General features: G+C 33.1%; 2 protein-coding genes across 2 annotated transcripts; one reads left to right on the forward strand and one right to left on the reverse strand.

Annotated features, from left to right (window-relative positions):
* The first annotated feature begins 1,949 nt into the window (after positions 1-1,949).
* LOC105334036 (uncharacterized) lies at positions 1,950-11,174 on the forward strand. Its single transcript, XM_066067707.1, has 2 exons — positions 1,950-2,191; positions 9,674-11,174. Exons 1-2 carry the CDS (start codon positions 2,120-2,122, stop codon positions 10,004-10,006), a joined length of 405 nt encoding a protein of 134 aa, XP_065923779.1. The 5' UTR covers positions 1,950-2,119; the 3' UTR covers positions 10,007-11,174.
* On the reverse strand, positions 10,195-13,952 carry LOC105334038 (SPRY domain-containing SOCS box protein 3). The gene is made up of 4 exons (XM_011437328.4): positions 13,712-13,952; positions 13,278-13,417; positions 12,524-12,673; positions 10,195-12,255 (listed from the first exon to the last, which is right to left on the reverse strand). Exons 2-4 carry the CDS (start codon positions 13,408-13,410, stop codon positions 11,870-11,872), a joined length of 669 nt encoding a protein of 222 aa, XP_011435630.1. The 5' UTR covers positions 13,411-13,417; positions 13,712-13,952; the 3' UTR covers positions 10,195-11,869.
* Between the last annotated feature and the right edge of the window lie 86 nt (positions 13,953-14,038).

Raw genomic sequence — 14,038 nt, forward strand, 5'->3', positions numbered from 1 at the left:
AACAAAGAAAACGGGCGTGTTCGAACTATGGGTTTAAAATTTTAAAGCTTAATTAGTTTAGTACGATAAACATTGTGCAACATCAATGTTCGCTCATCATGTTGCAGATTGAACGCTCGGAAAGTTAGCGCCTGGGAATAACCATCGCATTTAGCAATTGCTGGTCTTAAGCACAATTGGCACCTGTCACTTAAAGCAAGAACTTTCTCTCCAGGACCCAGGAAATTCCATTTTCTATCAAAAGTCCATCGACCTTCTAAGTTTCAGCTTTGACAAACGAGAAAGGATAATGTTCTGAACAGACCTTGTATAGTTTTTTGTGTAAACTCCGACAACTGAAAACGTAATTTGATTTCTCTCTCTCGCTTCTGAGGGATGGAGATAATTAGGACTAACTAGAAAAACCTGCACTGGAGGAAAACAACAGACCTTTCCTATGTTAAAGATTAGGTATTGGTGGCGAATGTCAATTATAGTTCTCCAGTTTCAATTTATGGGAAGCGAGATGGAGAGAAGACAAAGCTCTGACAACAGAGAAAGTAGTGGTTTATATGAATCCCTTGATATAGCCTATAAAAAAAGGAAAAGAAAAAAACAAAACGGACTTAGACACGATTTGTCTTAAAATTTTCAAATTTTATTTTTCCATTTTCTATGTTTATAATGATAAATATAACCGTTTATAATATATGAATCCCTTGATATAGCCTATAAAAAAAGGAAAAGAAAAAAACAAAACGGACTTAGACACGATTTGTCTTAAAATTTTCAAATTTTATTTTTCCATTTTCTATGTTTATAATGATAAATATAACCGTTTATAATGCTATGTCAAAATTTGAAAGTCAAATATCAAGTTATAAGCAAGATACAGAGTTCACAATTCTTTGTTTTGTAAACAGTCATTTTTTATATGTGTATAGTATTGGTGTAAGTTTCAATCAAATGTATCTGATTTTTGTTGATAATAGTATTTATGAAGATACTGGATTACTAGTAGTTTAAATTGGTTTTTAGTACTTTGTACGTGTCATTTTGTCTAAGAAATGGTAATGCTTTACATTACATTTTTTGTAAACAACTATAAGACTCGAACTTTGTTTACATAACAATCAATTTTCGCCTCTGTATCTCGCTTGTAACTTGACTTTAACATTCAATACTTTGGTCAATCATTTAAAATGCACCAGCAAATCATATTATACATAAAAAATAAAAATAATTTTTTATCACAAATCGTGTCCAAGTCCCTTTAATGTCAGTTAATTCTACTTTTTAAAAAAATTATAATTCAATTTGCTTATTCCTCTGTATATTTTTAATACTCTTTTTCCCCACCTGTACAACTTTTCCATCATTTATTTATTAATTGATTTATCTAATTTCATTGACATCATCGCCTCTGTATATTGTACATATAAATTTTAGTTAATGGAACTAAGTTAAAAATTCTCTAATGACATCGTGGGATGAACTGAAGAGCGACGTTAACGCACATAATCTAATGTATTTTCCATAAAGTATTTCATACCGTTTTTAAAAAATACAGGGAAAGATGTATAATTTACGGGTAATATGAGAGACGTTCCATCCACAGAGGATTAGGCAAAAATGTCAAAGGGACAAAATTGTGGCAATCAGGCTTTCAAAATATTGATTCCCGAGTTAAGAACCATGTCTTTTGGTGAGTTTTTCTTCCTTCTTCCTCATCTAATGACAAGGAGCATGATGTATAAATAAATGAAAGAATATAGTTTAAAGAAGAGAGACAGAGGAGAGAGGGAGAGAGACAGGAGAGAGAGACTGTTCTTTCTTTTGTACTCTTTATTTTCTGTTTCATTTAATTGTTTGTCTGTAAATATGTTTTATACAGGAACACAACGTAAATTACCATTTTTTCGATATAATTGTGCTATCCTGTCTAAATAAAAATATTAATTATAGAAATTATCATACTTCAAAGAAAAAGGTATACGGCATACACGTGGTGAGTTAAAGTTCGCGCGCTTTTCCATTTGATTCCGCTCATCCAGAATCAATAGTTGGACCAACTTGGAAAAAGCCACACGGTATTTCCCAGTACTAATCTCTCGGATGAACAGATGGTGAAAAGGACAAAATGAATATAGACGTTTGGAATGTGCGGATTATTTCCATATTCATTTTCATTGGAATATCTCTTTCAAAACGGGTAAGTAATGGCGGGTAGTTGTCAGATAGATAATACTATAGATATTAAGAGTGCCTGATGTTGATAAGACAGGGTAAGTTTTTGCACTCTTTTTTAAATAATGGTAAACAGTACCTTATTGATTTTTTTTCGAAACCAATCAAGTTTTTATGAAGTACTGTCCTTTCCAAGAAGTCATGTCGTATATTTTATTTGATAAAATGAAATATATCGGAAAGGGCAGTAGAGGTAAACATTGGTATCTCGAACTTTGAGGGAGGTCAACAAAACTTCGAGATATCCGGGGGTTCGAGATATCCGAAGTGCGTTTCCAATTTTATTTCCGTGATGTTCGTAAATCAACAGGTGTTGTAGTACCGGTATACATGTATACTGAACACTTCTACAACTCATAAACAACATAAGTGTACATGTTTTATATTCACCATAGCTTGAAAATTACAGGTAAGGTTTCGTAAAGGGGCATGGTCACGATTTGGGTCAAATTCTATTTTTATGTTTTTATTATTTACGATGCTTAAGAAATGCATTTCTAATGATCAAATAAAATTTGAGAGTCATTTGTAGCGTTATAAGCAAGATACGGGGCTCTCAATTCTCTGTCATGTAAACAAGGCTCGTGCCCTGTTTTTGTTTACATAGGTTCAATATACCAGTAAAAAACCTTTTTCCAGCTTATTTATCTATCTTTTTTTTATTGTAAGCATAGATAAGCGGTTCCTAACGTTTAACACATTCGTTTTAGGTTTAAAACTGGAATTTTTACTTCAACGTTCAAAATGTACACCAACGCTTTGTTTAAAACCGGAAAAATAATTTTTGACCAAAATCGTGACCATGCCCCTTTAAAATAGTATTCCTTGTATTACGTTCCTTTGAGTATGGGTATGTTCAATGAAAATTCAAATAATGTGTATAATTAAAGTCTAGACGTCTTAATCTGTCACAAACTAGATTCTCTCTGGGACATACACCATTGAAAAAGCAATTGATTTACATTGTCTTAAAAACCCATCGAAGATTGTCAACCAGTCTTGTCTAACTTTTAAAGAAGGGCCGATGCATTCCTTTGAGAACGGTTACATGTACTTATGAAGCACAGTTGTCAATACAAAACAATTGTCAATTGACGAAATTGTAACCTATCGTCTGGATAGTCGTCACTTAATGTTATAAAGATGTATCTTTATAGGTACACGTAGGTGCTTCTTTTAATGTAAAATACTATTTAATTTTAAAGAAAGTGTTTGCAACGTCAATTTTCTGTAATCATAACGATATAACTTATGATATGTACGTCTAAATAATATTTGTGAATGAATCACGGATAACAGCTAATCCTACAAAACCATTGAAAAGCGTGTGAACAAAAACAAGAATCCTTTAAAGAAATCATGCCAACCAAACTTACTCCCCCCCCCCCCCCCTCTCCAAAAAAAAAAAATCTTTTGTATTGATATTTGTAAATGGTTTCCAATCAAACCGTTATAAAAACTGAAACCAGAACTTTAAAATGAAATGCATGCATACAATAATGGGGCTGATGTTCCATAAATCTATAAACCAATAATTTTGAAAAGTTTATGAATTACAAAGGAAATGGGCTTTTATCATCACTTGTGCTCTGGTATAATAGAAACACCCACTTAATAAATCAAATGAGAAACTGACCCATATCAGTTTTGTTTGTGGGAAACTATCAATAATATTTTACATTGTCTATGAAGAGTAACATCGATGTTCCGTGCATGACAATACAGAAATTTCATTGCCTTTGTATTTGGTTCTCTCGGTTTCTCTTTTATTTCCAATTGATAAGACAGAAACGGCATCACAAGAAGAAAGGAGGTGTCAAGAGCAAATTAACTTCACATATCCTGATATTGCGTGACATGAAATTGATGAAGGAAATGCAGCGACCTTTTTTATGGATAGCGAAAAAACCTGGCGCCCTTCTTAAACTTGTGCGATGTTCTTTTCAGTATACAACTTTCAAACGTGGAAATGTTTGAGGAATAAGTGATTGCGTATTCACAGAAACCAAGCTCTCGCGTGGGAGGATATTTTTGCGCTTAAATAAAAGAATTTAAAAGTACCGGTAGTTGATATTCCCAAAAGTAAACAATTCCAAATATACAATTTACTATCTTTTAAATCGGAAAACTTTCTGAAATATCAAGTAAGTGTCTCGAAGTCTTAATATCTACAAAAAACCTGAAAAATTTATGCATTATTAAAATGCAGAATTTTCTTAAAAGGATTGCATCTTTAAAAACCAAGCAATCTTCCTAGAATGGATAAGTGGTCCTCAAATGTAGTTCACGGTCATGAAATATTCATAGTTCTATGATTGCGCAGTATCTGCACAACGCATTAAGATCACACAGATAAATTTCCATGAAAAAGGCACATACTTAAAGCACTCTGTATCATTAATAATTAATGTGTAACCTTTTTTTAAGTTCTCGCACACATGCATTTTATAATCAATGGCGTATAGCTTTTGGTAGGTGCCATCAATGATAGTCATGCATGAAGTATAACAAAACTTTCTTGTCACATTTTTTCGCAAACAGTTTAAAGTTATAACTTTTATATGTTCTATATGTTAAAAGAGCTAATGGGTTGTTGAAATTAACTTTTTATTTATGCGTAATTGATTAACAGACAATTGATTAACAGACATGTGGTTAAGATGGTATGTCGATTATGCAAAATTTTAATGTTACAAGCATGTGAAAATTAAAAGGAACCAATGGTGCAACTAAAAAGTCACAAAAACTAGTACACCAACCAAATTTTGAAATAATAGAGAAGAAAAGACAGAAAACCCCAACTTTTTATGGTTGTCAAGCTTCTGTCTTAGATCTGTCTTAGAAAGTTTATGGTTTCTACTTCGCACAACTAAGAAAGTATTGGCGTACTTAAAGTACAAGTACTTTGTTCATGAATTAGAAGTTCGTGTGTATAGATTAACAAATGGTGAAGATTCCAGTATCACATAGAGAAAATTATGTACATTTATGAAAAGTAAAAATACCACTACAACGCTAATCCAGTTATTATTACCAATGTTGTGAATTAAATAAAATAACATATACTGACTTTGGATTAATATCCTTACAAACTATGAAACCATATTAACTAAATCCCGTGACCAAACCGCCACCGTCATTGGTAAACCCTGTCATTTCTAGATCGTGGTTAATAGGGCAATTACGGACAATTACCCAAAAGTCTTTCCCTGCATGTGAATGCCAAAACTCCCTCGGAGCAAGAAGGGAAAATCTCCGGTGTTTCCAAACGGATGATATCGCATCTTGTGGAATCACAAATCGATCAAATGAATGTGATTAGATTAGTAGGAATATACCCACATCCAGTCGTAAACCTGACAGAGGCTAATAAACTTTCATTTGTTGGACAGGGCCGCTAGTGACATCCAGACTCCGTCAAGTGCATTGCTGTTTAGTTGTTTACATTGTTTCTCGGAACTTCGTCTCCGAGGAGATGAGGGTCTCTTTAGTGAATACATTGCTTGTTCCAAATCCCGGAGGCATTTAAGTCGGTGGACAGCCGGTCAGTTTGTGAACAGCTGTATCCGACGTTTCAAACCAAACTGTGTTCCCGATCAAAACTCACGCATCACATTTATTTGCTCTAGTGTTGTGAAATTTCTTTGTTGGGGCTACAGTTTTGTATGAAATATAGAAATCCCCTCTAATTATATCTCCATTCTCGTACAAAATATACGGTAAATTAGCGAAGTAATAGCTAGACGACAGTTATAGATGGTAACCATCTCAAAGGTCTCAATTTTAAAAAAAATCACTCATAAAATACCATGCTTTTACTTAAAACTATGATTTATAAAAAGGAGATCTTAACCTCATTCGTCAAGCAATCACTCAACTGCAATGGGGAAAAAGATAACAGATACTGCCAAGAGGAATAATAATATTCTTTGAACAATGATATTACAGAAATCTATTATGACCTCAATTTTTGGTCTTAGACCTAGGTTCAAGATTACTGCAAAGTCCATCACCGCAATACCCTGATTATAGGAAGCATGAGCAAGATGGGGCCAATGGAAGAGAAATACTCCAGGGAAGGAATTTCATAAGACCTCTATCTACAATGACATTGACCTTTGACCTTTGACCAAGATACTTGTTCCAACCCAACGCATTTCAAGGGTGAAGTATGAGCCATATTTGTCCAAAGGAGAAGAAAACATGTCAAGATTTTTTAAAGTAGGTCTGACATGAACCCGAAATTTAACTTAAACTTATTTTAAGGTTCTTGCAAACCCTTGCCCAAAGATGGGTGTAAAAGTTTTGAACACAAGTCCACTCTGTATGACTCCATCCATTGAAAACAGATATAAGTAAAATATATTCATTAGTATTCAATATTCATCATATTTGAAGGATAAAATTAAAAATGGAAATACTTCGAGAGAAAAAACCCGACGAAGCTATATCAACCAATTATTTCGCCTTATCAGACTCGTCATTCAATCGCCAATTCTATAAATATTATATGATATATGTAGGTGCATTGTAATTTGTGAGATATGCTTGCAGTAACATTAATGCAGTACATTAAGTGTCTAATAAATCATCTGAGTTCTTCTTTGCTATGGTGTAAGTATAGAATTATCAGAATTATCAGACAACTTATCAAACATCGGCTATAGAGCTTATATACCATATTTGGAACCGCATCAGCTGAACCCTTCTGCGGCTTGTGTTGGAGAATTTACTGCAAACACAAATACCACAAGGAGACATATTTTACAACCACTGACCGACTTGTCTCATCTGTTTCTTCCCACCGTTCCTTTTTTGGTCTGGCCATAAAATACCATTATGTCACGAGAACCGTATTCAACTTTATCACGACAACCAAAAATAGGTGAAACAAAATATGGTTTACGATGCTTTGATGTTGGGGTTAAACAACTTAAAGGCAGAGAGAGAAAATGTGGTTAAACATTAAAATTATCAATTTTCAATTACGCCAGTCTCAGAAATATTCAAACATTGATCAGAGTGTTTGGAGAAATATCTCTTTTTAAATGCAGTCGTATTGATCTCAAGGGCGCCTTGGTAAGAGGAGATTTCCAAGGTTTTCCGAAGCAAAGCAGATTAAAAAAAACAACCACGACATTCAACTTCCACTAAGCAGCAAATGACCACGATAAAGCATACAGCGTCTGAGCTCAAGGTCTGAGCTGCTGACTAATGAATCTGTTGTTATATTGTGTCCCTGTCATGTTAGGTATAGAGTATAAAATTCCTTGGTCGCTGCTACGAGTAACTAAAGAAATATGATGTCAGACTATCCTTAACATGTAAGATTTATATTTACTATTAATTCCTTGGTCTTTGTAATCGTAGAAAGGACCCAGAAAGTATAAAAAGGCATGAACTTGGCGAGGTCAGACTAAGGAAAGATCTAGAGTCACTTTCAGAATCCGTTATTGCAATATTTTAAGTACCACGGTGGGATAAAATATAGGTGCTTCGGTAACGGCTAGCTTTTCATCAGTATTTGAAACTGGAATTTATGAAAGAGCGAATATCGGATATTTAAAATTTTGTGGACATACAGCTAATGGTTAAATTGTTCGCACATTGTTTGAGCTGAATTTATTTTGTTCATCACCATATTGGTTGAACAATAAATCATATTTGCTTTGGTAAATATGACTTTTGATGATAAGAGAAAGAACTACTTGGATATACGTAATCTGCATATGCATCAATGTACAAGCGTGTTTGTCTCATTTTGAAACGAAAGAGATAATTCTGGAGTTTGTTAACGATAAACTGGTATTGTTTGCGTTTAGCAAAAAATAACTGACGCAAGTTAAAAAAAAGGTTTGCACATTTACCCCATGTTTTCAAATTTTCTGACATGCAACTCCCACCTAAAAAAAACCCGGTTACTTTGTCCAAAATGCAAGACAAAAATGTTCATATCTTATACAACAAATAAAAATATTTGAATTTGATTGTGTTAGCAATGGTTTATGTGTAATACTGCATCGGTTTAACTTAGTTTGTTTACAACGTTACAGCAATTGCCATTGTGATCCAATTTCACACAAAAAAATGAAATGAAGTAAAAGGTATTTTGGCAAATGTAGTTACTAGACATTTTGAAACCTTGTTGCTTGTTTATGATAAGACTTACTCCAACATTAAAGACCTCATGAGTATGCCCAGTTCGAGTCTCTTTCAGAAGCTGCTGCATAGAGTTGAATTATGATTTTTAAAAAGTTCTCCCCCACAATCAAGTAATTCATCTCAAAATGCGAGCTTATTATGTCTCCTGACTTTTTTTAATGATTTTTTCTTTTTAAGTTTCTTCCCCTAAACTCAAGAAATTCTATAACAAGTTTGTCAATATGCGAGCTAACCATGTTGACATGAGTGTTATCCTTTAGACCCGATCAAATCCGTCTGCTAATGGATATTTATACGGTGTATGCAAAGAATCCCAATAAGTGTCTCATCTGCCTTGTAGCTCCTTGGCGGTTTTTCTTGATCAATTCAATAATGAATTTCTTCGTTTTAAACGGTAACCCAATGAAAAGAAAGCAAATGAAATACTTTTGTGATTTCGAAAAAAAGAATTGAGCATGTTCGTTTTTCTCCTGCTAAATCTAAAGAAACCGAGTTTTAATGCAATTTCTATAAACTTAATAAAAAGTACATGTATAACGTTATATAGCTGTTACAAATCCCGCAATGTCTCTTCTAAAAGTTTGCTTGAAATACAATGCAATTTATGAAACACTGATTTTGCACGAACAACAAATCTTACTGAATCAGATTAAAGGTATCAAAATGAAATATATTATATAAGTAAGTCTGATTTGCATTTTATAGACAAGTATGTATTCTACATTTGTCGATTGCTCCATTAGGAATAAATTGCTCTTAAAAGTGTTTATGCCATTCAACTCGTTTATAAATGTGAAAACGTTCATATCAAGTGAGCAATTTCAACATGCTTCAATATAACAGCGAGTGTCATCTTTGCATGCATTGGCATGGCGCTTTTCATATTCCAATACGTTACAGTATAGAAGGAAATATTCGCCCTTTTTTTCATTTTCGTCCCTTTTGCTATCGATGCCAGCTGGCAAATTTAAGACTAAGCGAAATCCAATTATATTTAAAGTGTTAATATTTCTATAATTATGGGTTAAAAGACGGGACGAAATCGTTTCCAAGTGTAGAAGGGCAAGGAAAAAACCACAGGGTGAAGATAACACTGTACACAGTATGAATGAAAAAAAAATACATGTATATTTCTATGAAAATGGGCACTGAGATAGTGGCCTTTTGATGGAGAATATAGACTCTGGCAGGATATTGTATGCTAGTATCAGACTGCTGTGTTCACTTTGAACCAAAGTACTTGTCTATATATTTATATAAAATTTTCTTTTTATCTTTCATATAGTACAAGTATTGTGCAGAGGGATGCTGTCCACACGAATTCTGTGCGTTTCACAAAATCTGCTATCCCGTCATTCACTGCGAGCCTACGTGCCCTGACGGAAGTTGTCAAAATGGACTCTGCTTTCCCGCCAAACCATGCAAGGTGAACACAGAATGTGGATTCGCCGAGTCTTGCTCTTACAATTTCAATCTGGGATACGAAACTTGTCAGTACAATCTGAACATTGGGGACACCCTGTGTTACGACAGGAACGGGAAGTCGGTGTACAATCCAAAGCCAGACGAGAGTCCGTTTGTTCACAACAGTTTTAACAACAGACGAGATAATTTATGATTAATAACAAACACGCAATATGTATTTTGTTCATAAATACGCAAAAATCACAGTTATTTTTCTGGGGTTCCAGTTGAGTGACAGCCATACTAACTGATTAATTATCATTGTCATCCATGTAAGTTTCAAGGAAGGTGGTCTAAGCTTCTTCGTATTATCTGATTATGATAGATGAAAAACTTAACATTGCATGTTTTACCCTTTTAATTGGTTTTCAAATACATGTATGTACATATAATTGCTGTTTATACATATTTACAAATGTATTAACACATTCAAACTTCACTTAAACATCAAATCTTTCATGCCGTCTTTATATTTGTAACACCAAAACCTTTCATCTTGAAAAGAACTTAACTAATCAAAATGCATGACACATTTTTTCTTGCATTATTTGTGCACTGACATTCTGTTTAGGCCATAGCCTTCCATTCATCTATAATGGATGGCCATACCTATCCACTTCTCTGAAAAAGTCTGTGGGACATCCAGATATTTGTGCATCTCACATTAAACACAATATAGTAATGATATTTCCATAAATTCCATAAACAATAATTTTCAGCATAACGTTGAAATGAAATTTACAGATGATCATACCATACATTTCGTTTATTATTTTTTTAAAAAAGTCTGGAAATGTTAAAAAAAAGAACAAGCTAATTATATACTAATAATTTAACTTTCATCAATCAGAACATGCTATACATATATATACCCCTGTATTCACTACACAGTATAGTTTCAAAGTTTTCTCCAAAAAATGAAAAATGGATTTACAATGAAAATGGTAATTTGCCCATGCAAGGCATATTCTGTTTGGAGAAATCAGCAGAAAAAAAAGAATAAATCACTGTGACACAGTTTTATACTTCTATAATTGTGTACAGGGATTTAAATTCCAAAAATTGTTAAAGGGTTGTTTAAAAAAAATAACAACAATGACATTTTGTACAAAAAATTTATACCATCTACGTTATGATTTTTGTACAAAGTTGTTAATGATATAGACATGTATAGAACAGTACATGTATTGATATGTTTAGTTAAGAATCATGTCATCTTTTCAAAATCAAAACCATTGATGTTATTGTTATTGTGTGTAAAAATAATTACCATTTATGAATTTCCTTGGTCATTTCCACAAATAAATTATTTTTCATAAATAGCACTGCACTGTTTTGTTTACACACCAGAAAATGTATATTGAAACTCTATGGAAAATAATATACCTGGTATATATTTATAGCACTCCTGCATAAAATGTAGCTACTTATCATAGTATTAAATGTAGTAAGACTACCGTTAGTTCATTCAAAACATTTTTATACTTAGAAAACAAAACACATTTTCCATGATGTTATAAATAATTTAAGTAAGTAAAGATTTTTTTTCACTTTATGTCAACTACGTATATAAATTGTGTTTAAGTTATTTAAAAAGGGAAATAACTCGATTCAATGTCATAGTTTGAAAATGATTTTAAAGTTATCCCCCTTTCAATACAGTTACAGATGTTTGTCCCATATAAACTAACAATTACAGATTTCTGGCCTATTTTTCTTTTATACATGTATTTCAATAGGAAAAAATAAATAATGATCTAATTAAAGTTAAGAAATAATAGGTGCACATACCTTAAACAAATATTTGTACAACTAGTACATGTAATATATGTATAATTATTTTCAAATTAAACTAAACAATTTAACTGAATTCCTCATTCAATGAAAATTCGTAAATATTATAAAATGACGGACAAAAAGTCAAATGAAAGTAACATAAAAACATAAACTAATCACAAATTAATCAGCAGTTGAGGAAAACAAACAACAAATTGAGGACAACGATCAACGCCCATGTTCAGATATTCTTTATGGAGGACTTGAAAACTTTGGGTAGAGGTAGGCAGTCCACAGAATCATCGTACTCAAGATGTCTCTTGATTGTCTGTAGACACTTCTCCTGCAGGGTAAGATAACGACAGTACTGTTCTCCCAGCCCTAGCTCGGTCTCTGAGGCCGTGGAGCTGACAATTGGATAGAGCGGGCCACACACACTGTTCACACCTGTGAAGGCCACACCCATGTAAGTTCCATTCACACTGAAGGCAAGCGTACCTTTGTACAGGTTCAAATGACAACCGATCACTGTAGTTTTGTCGAAAAACGGCTCACAATACTGAACTTTCTGGCCTCCATGCCAAGCCGTCCCTTTATAGGATAATCCCCAACTTTCTGTATCAAATCCTGTTGAAACCAGAAAAAAGAGTTTATTTCAGTACTTTTACCTCAGCATTTCATCTGTAATTTGTCAATGTTTTATGCTAATCTTAAGTTTGATGTATTATACATGTACATTTGTATGTTAATTTCAATCTCAAAATTGAACAAAATTCCTTTAAAAATCTACTCTACTTTAACAACATAATATTAACCATAGTAACAATTATATTTATTATGAAAAACACACAGATGCACATAGCAAACACAAGTTCTATATTTTTATTAAACTTACCAATAAGGTCAATATATTCAAAATTACTTCTGTGCAGAGCTACATTTTCTGTTCCAACACCAATCATAACTGAGGTTCCACATGGGGGCTCCAGAAAAACAACCTCCCAGTAGTGTTCCCCTTCTGTGAACCCCTTTGTTCCTCTTACACCTGTATGAATAAATTGACAGATAACAAGGGTGTATTTTAGTTGTACTACAAACCTTGAAATAATTGGATCGAGTTAAATGCGGTTTGCACTAGCTAAAGAGAAATCACATTGAGATAAAATTAAATGTGACTATATTGACCATTATTGGGTTAAATAAACGAGATAGCAAAATTCACAAAAACGTATGCACTATTTGTAGTATTAAGTTTATTGATTTTTCAAACAAAACATAAATTAATATTTGTTTTGAGCATTCGACCAGGTTATAACTTGCAAGTTTTTAAAGAATCAAATTAGAGAGAGCGGACTGAGAGATTTATATAGTGTAAAAATAATTGATATTAACAACTATTTGTCCTTAAATTTTCACATCTAGCTAAAAGAAAATTTGGAGTCATGCCAGCTTGTGGTTTAAAAAATCATACAGATTTTGAAGTCAATATATTTAAGATACTAGGCATCATGAAACCAAGAATGCGTGAAATAAAACCAATTATCATATTTTTTGGAAAAAGTCTCGATAGGCACTTATTAGGCATGCAGCTAACAGCTTTCAATTGCATGGACAATTACATGTATTGTACAATCATATATGATCCTTACCAGCAGTTCCTGTGCTTTCATAGATAGGATCAATATAAAAGTATGCACTGTGTCTATCAGAGGAAAGCAGAACTTCTGGAGATTTGGTAATCTGATCCCAAACCCAAGACTCTCTTTGAAATCCAGTCAACATGCTACACCTGTAATGTACATGTAAATATAGGATTATAGACCATGCAATCACGTTCCAAATTATTGTATATGGGTTTAAATGAAAACACTTGACGAAATGTATTTGTAAAAATGAATACATTTAGCCTGTGTACATGTACACCAGATTTAGATACATGTGTATAAAATACACCCCATATAGAGCATTATGTACATGTATTTTTGCGGGTACAAATTCAAAATGTAATATTCTTTTCACAGAGAGGTCAATTCAAATAAAACTGGCCTAAATATTCCCCGAACTTAATACCATTATTACTTACACGTCTCTACGTCTGTTAATCCCCTGGCCAGTCGAAATAAAAACTGAGAACTGTTTTCCTTATCTATCCTTTATAAGGTAGGCCGTATAACGTTACCGTGTGCAATGTTTACTTTTACATCGTATGTCCTTGGCACATTAAAGATGACAATTTTAATCCAAGCATTTCAAAAAACATTTGTATTATTGCTTCTATGCAGAATATGCAATTAGAACGCAAAAACTATTTTTACCCCTTAAACATGACATATTTTGTCAACAGTAAACACTTTCCGAACATGATTGGTCAAAAATGGCACACCCCTTTAAGCATGCGCATTTGGTGTGG

The sequence above is a fragment of the Magallana gigas genome, chromosome 7, assembly GCF_963853765.1.
Source record: "Magallana gigas chromosome 7, xbMagGiga1.1, whole genome shotgun sequence".
Lineage (NCBI taxonomy): Eukaryota > Metazoa > Mollusca > Bivalvia > Ostreida > Ostreidae > Magallana > Magallana gigas.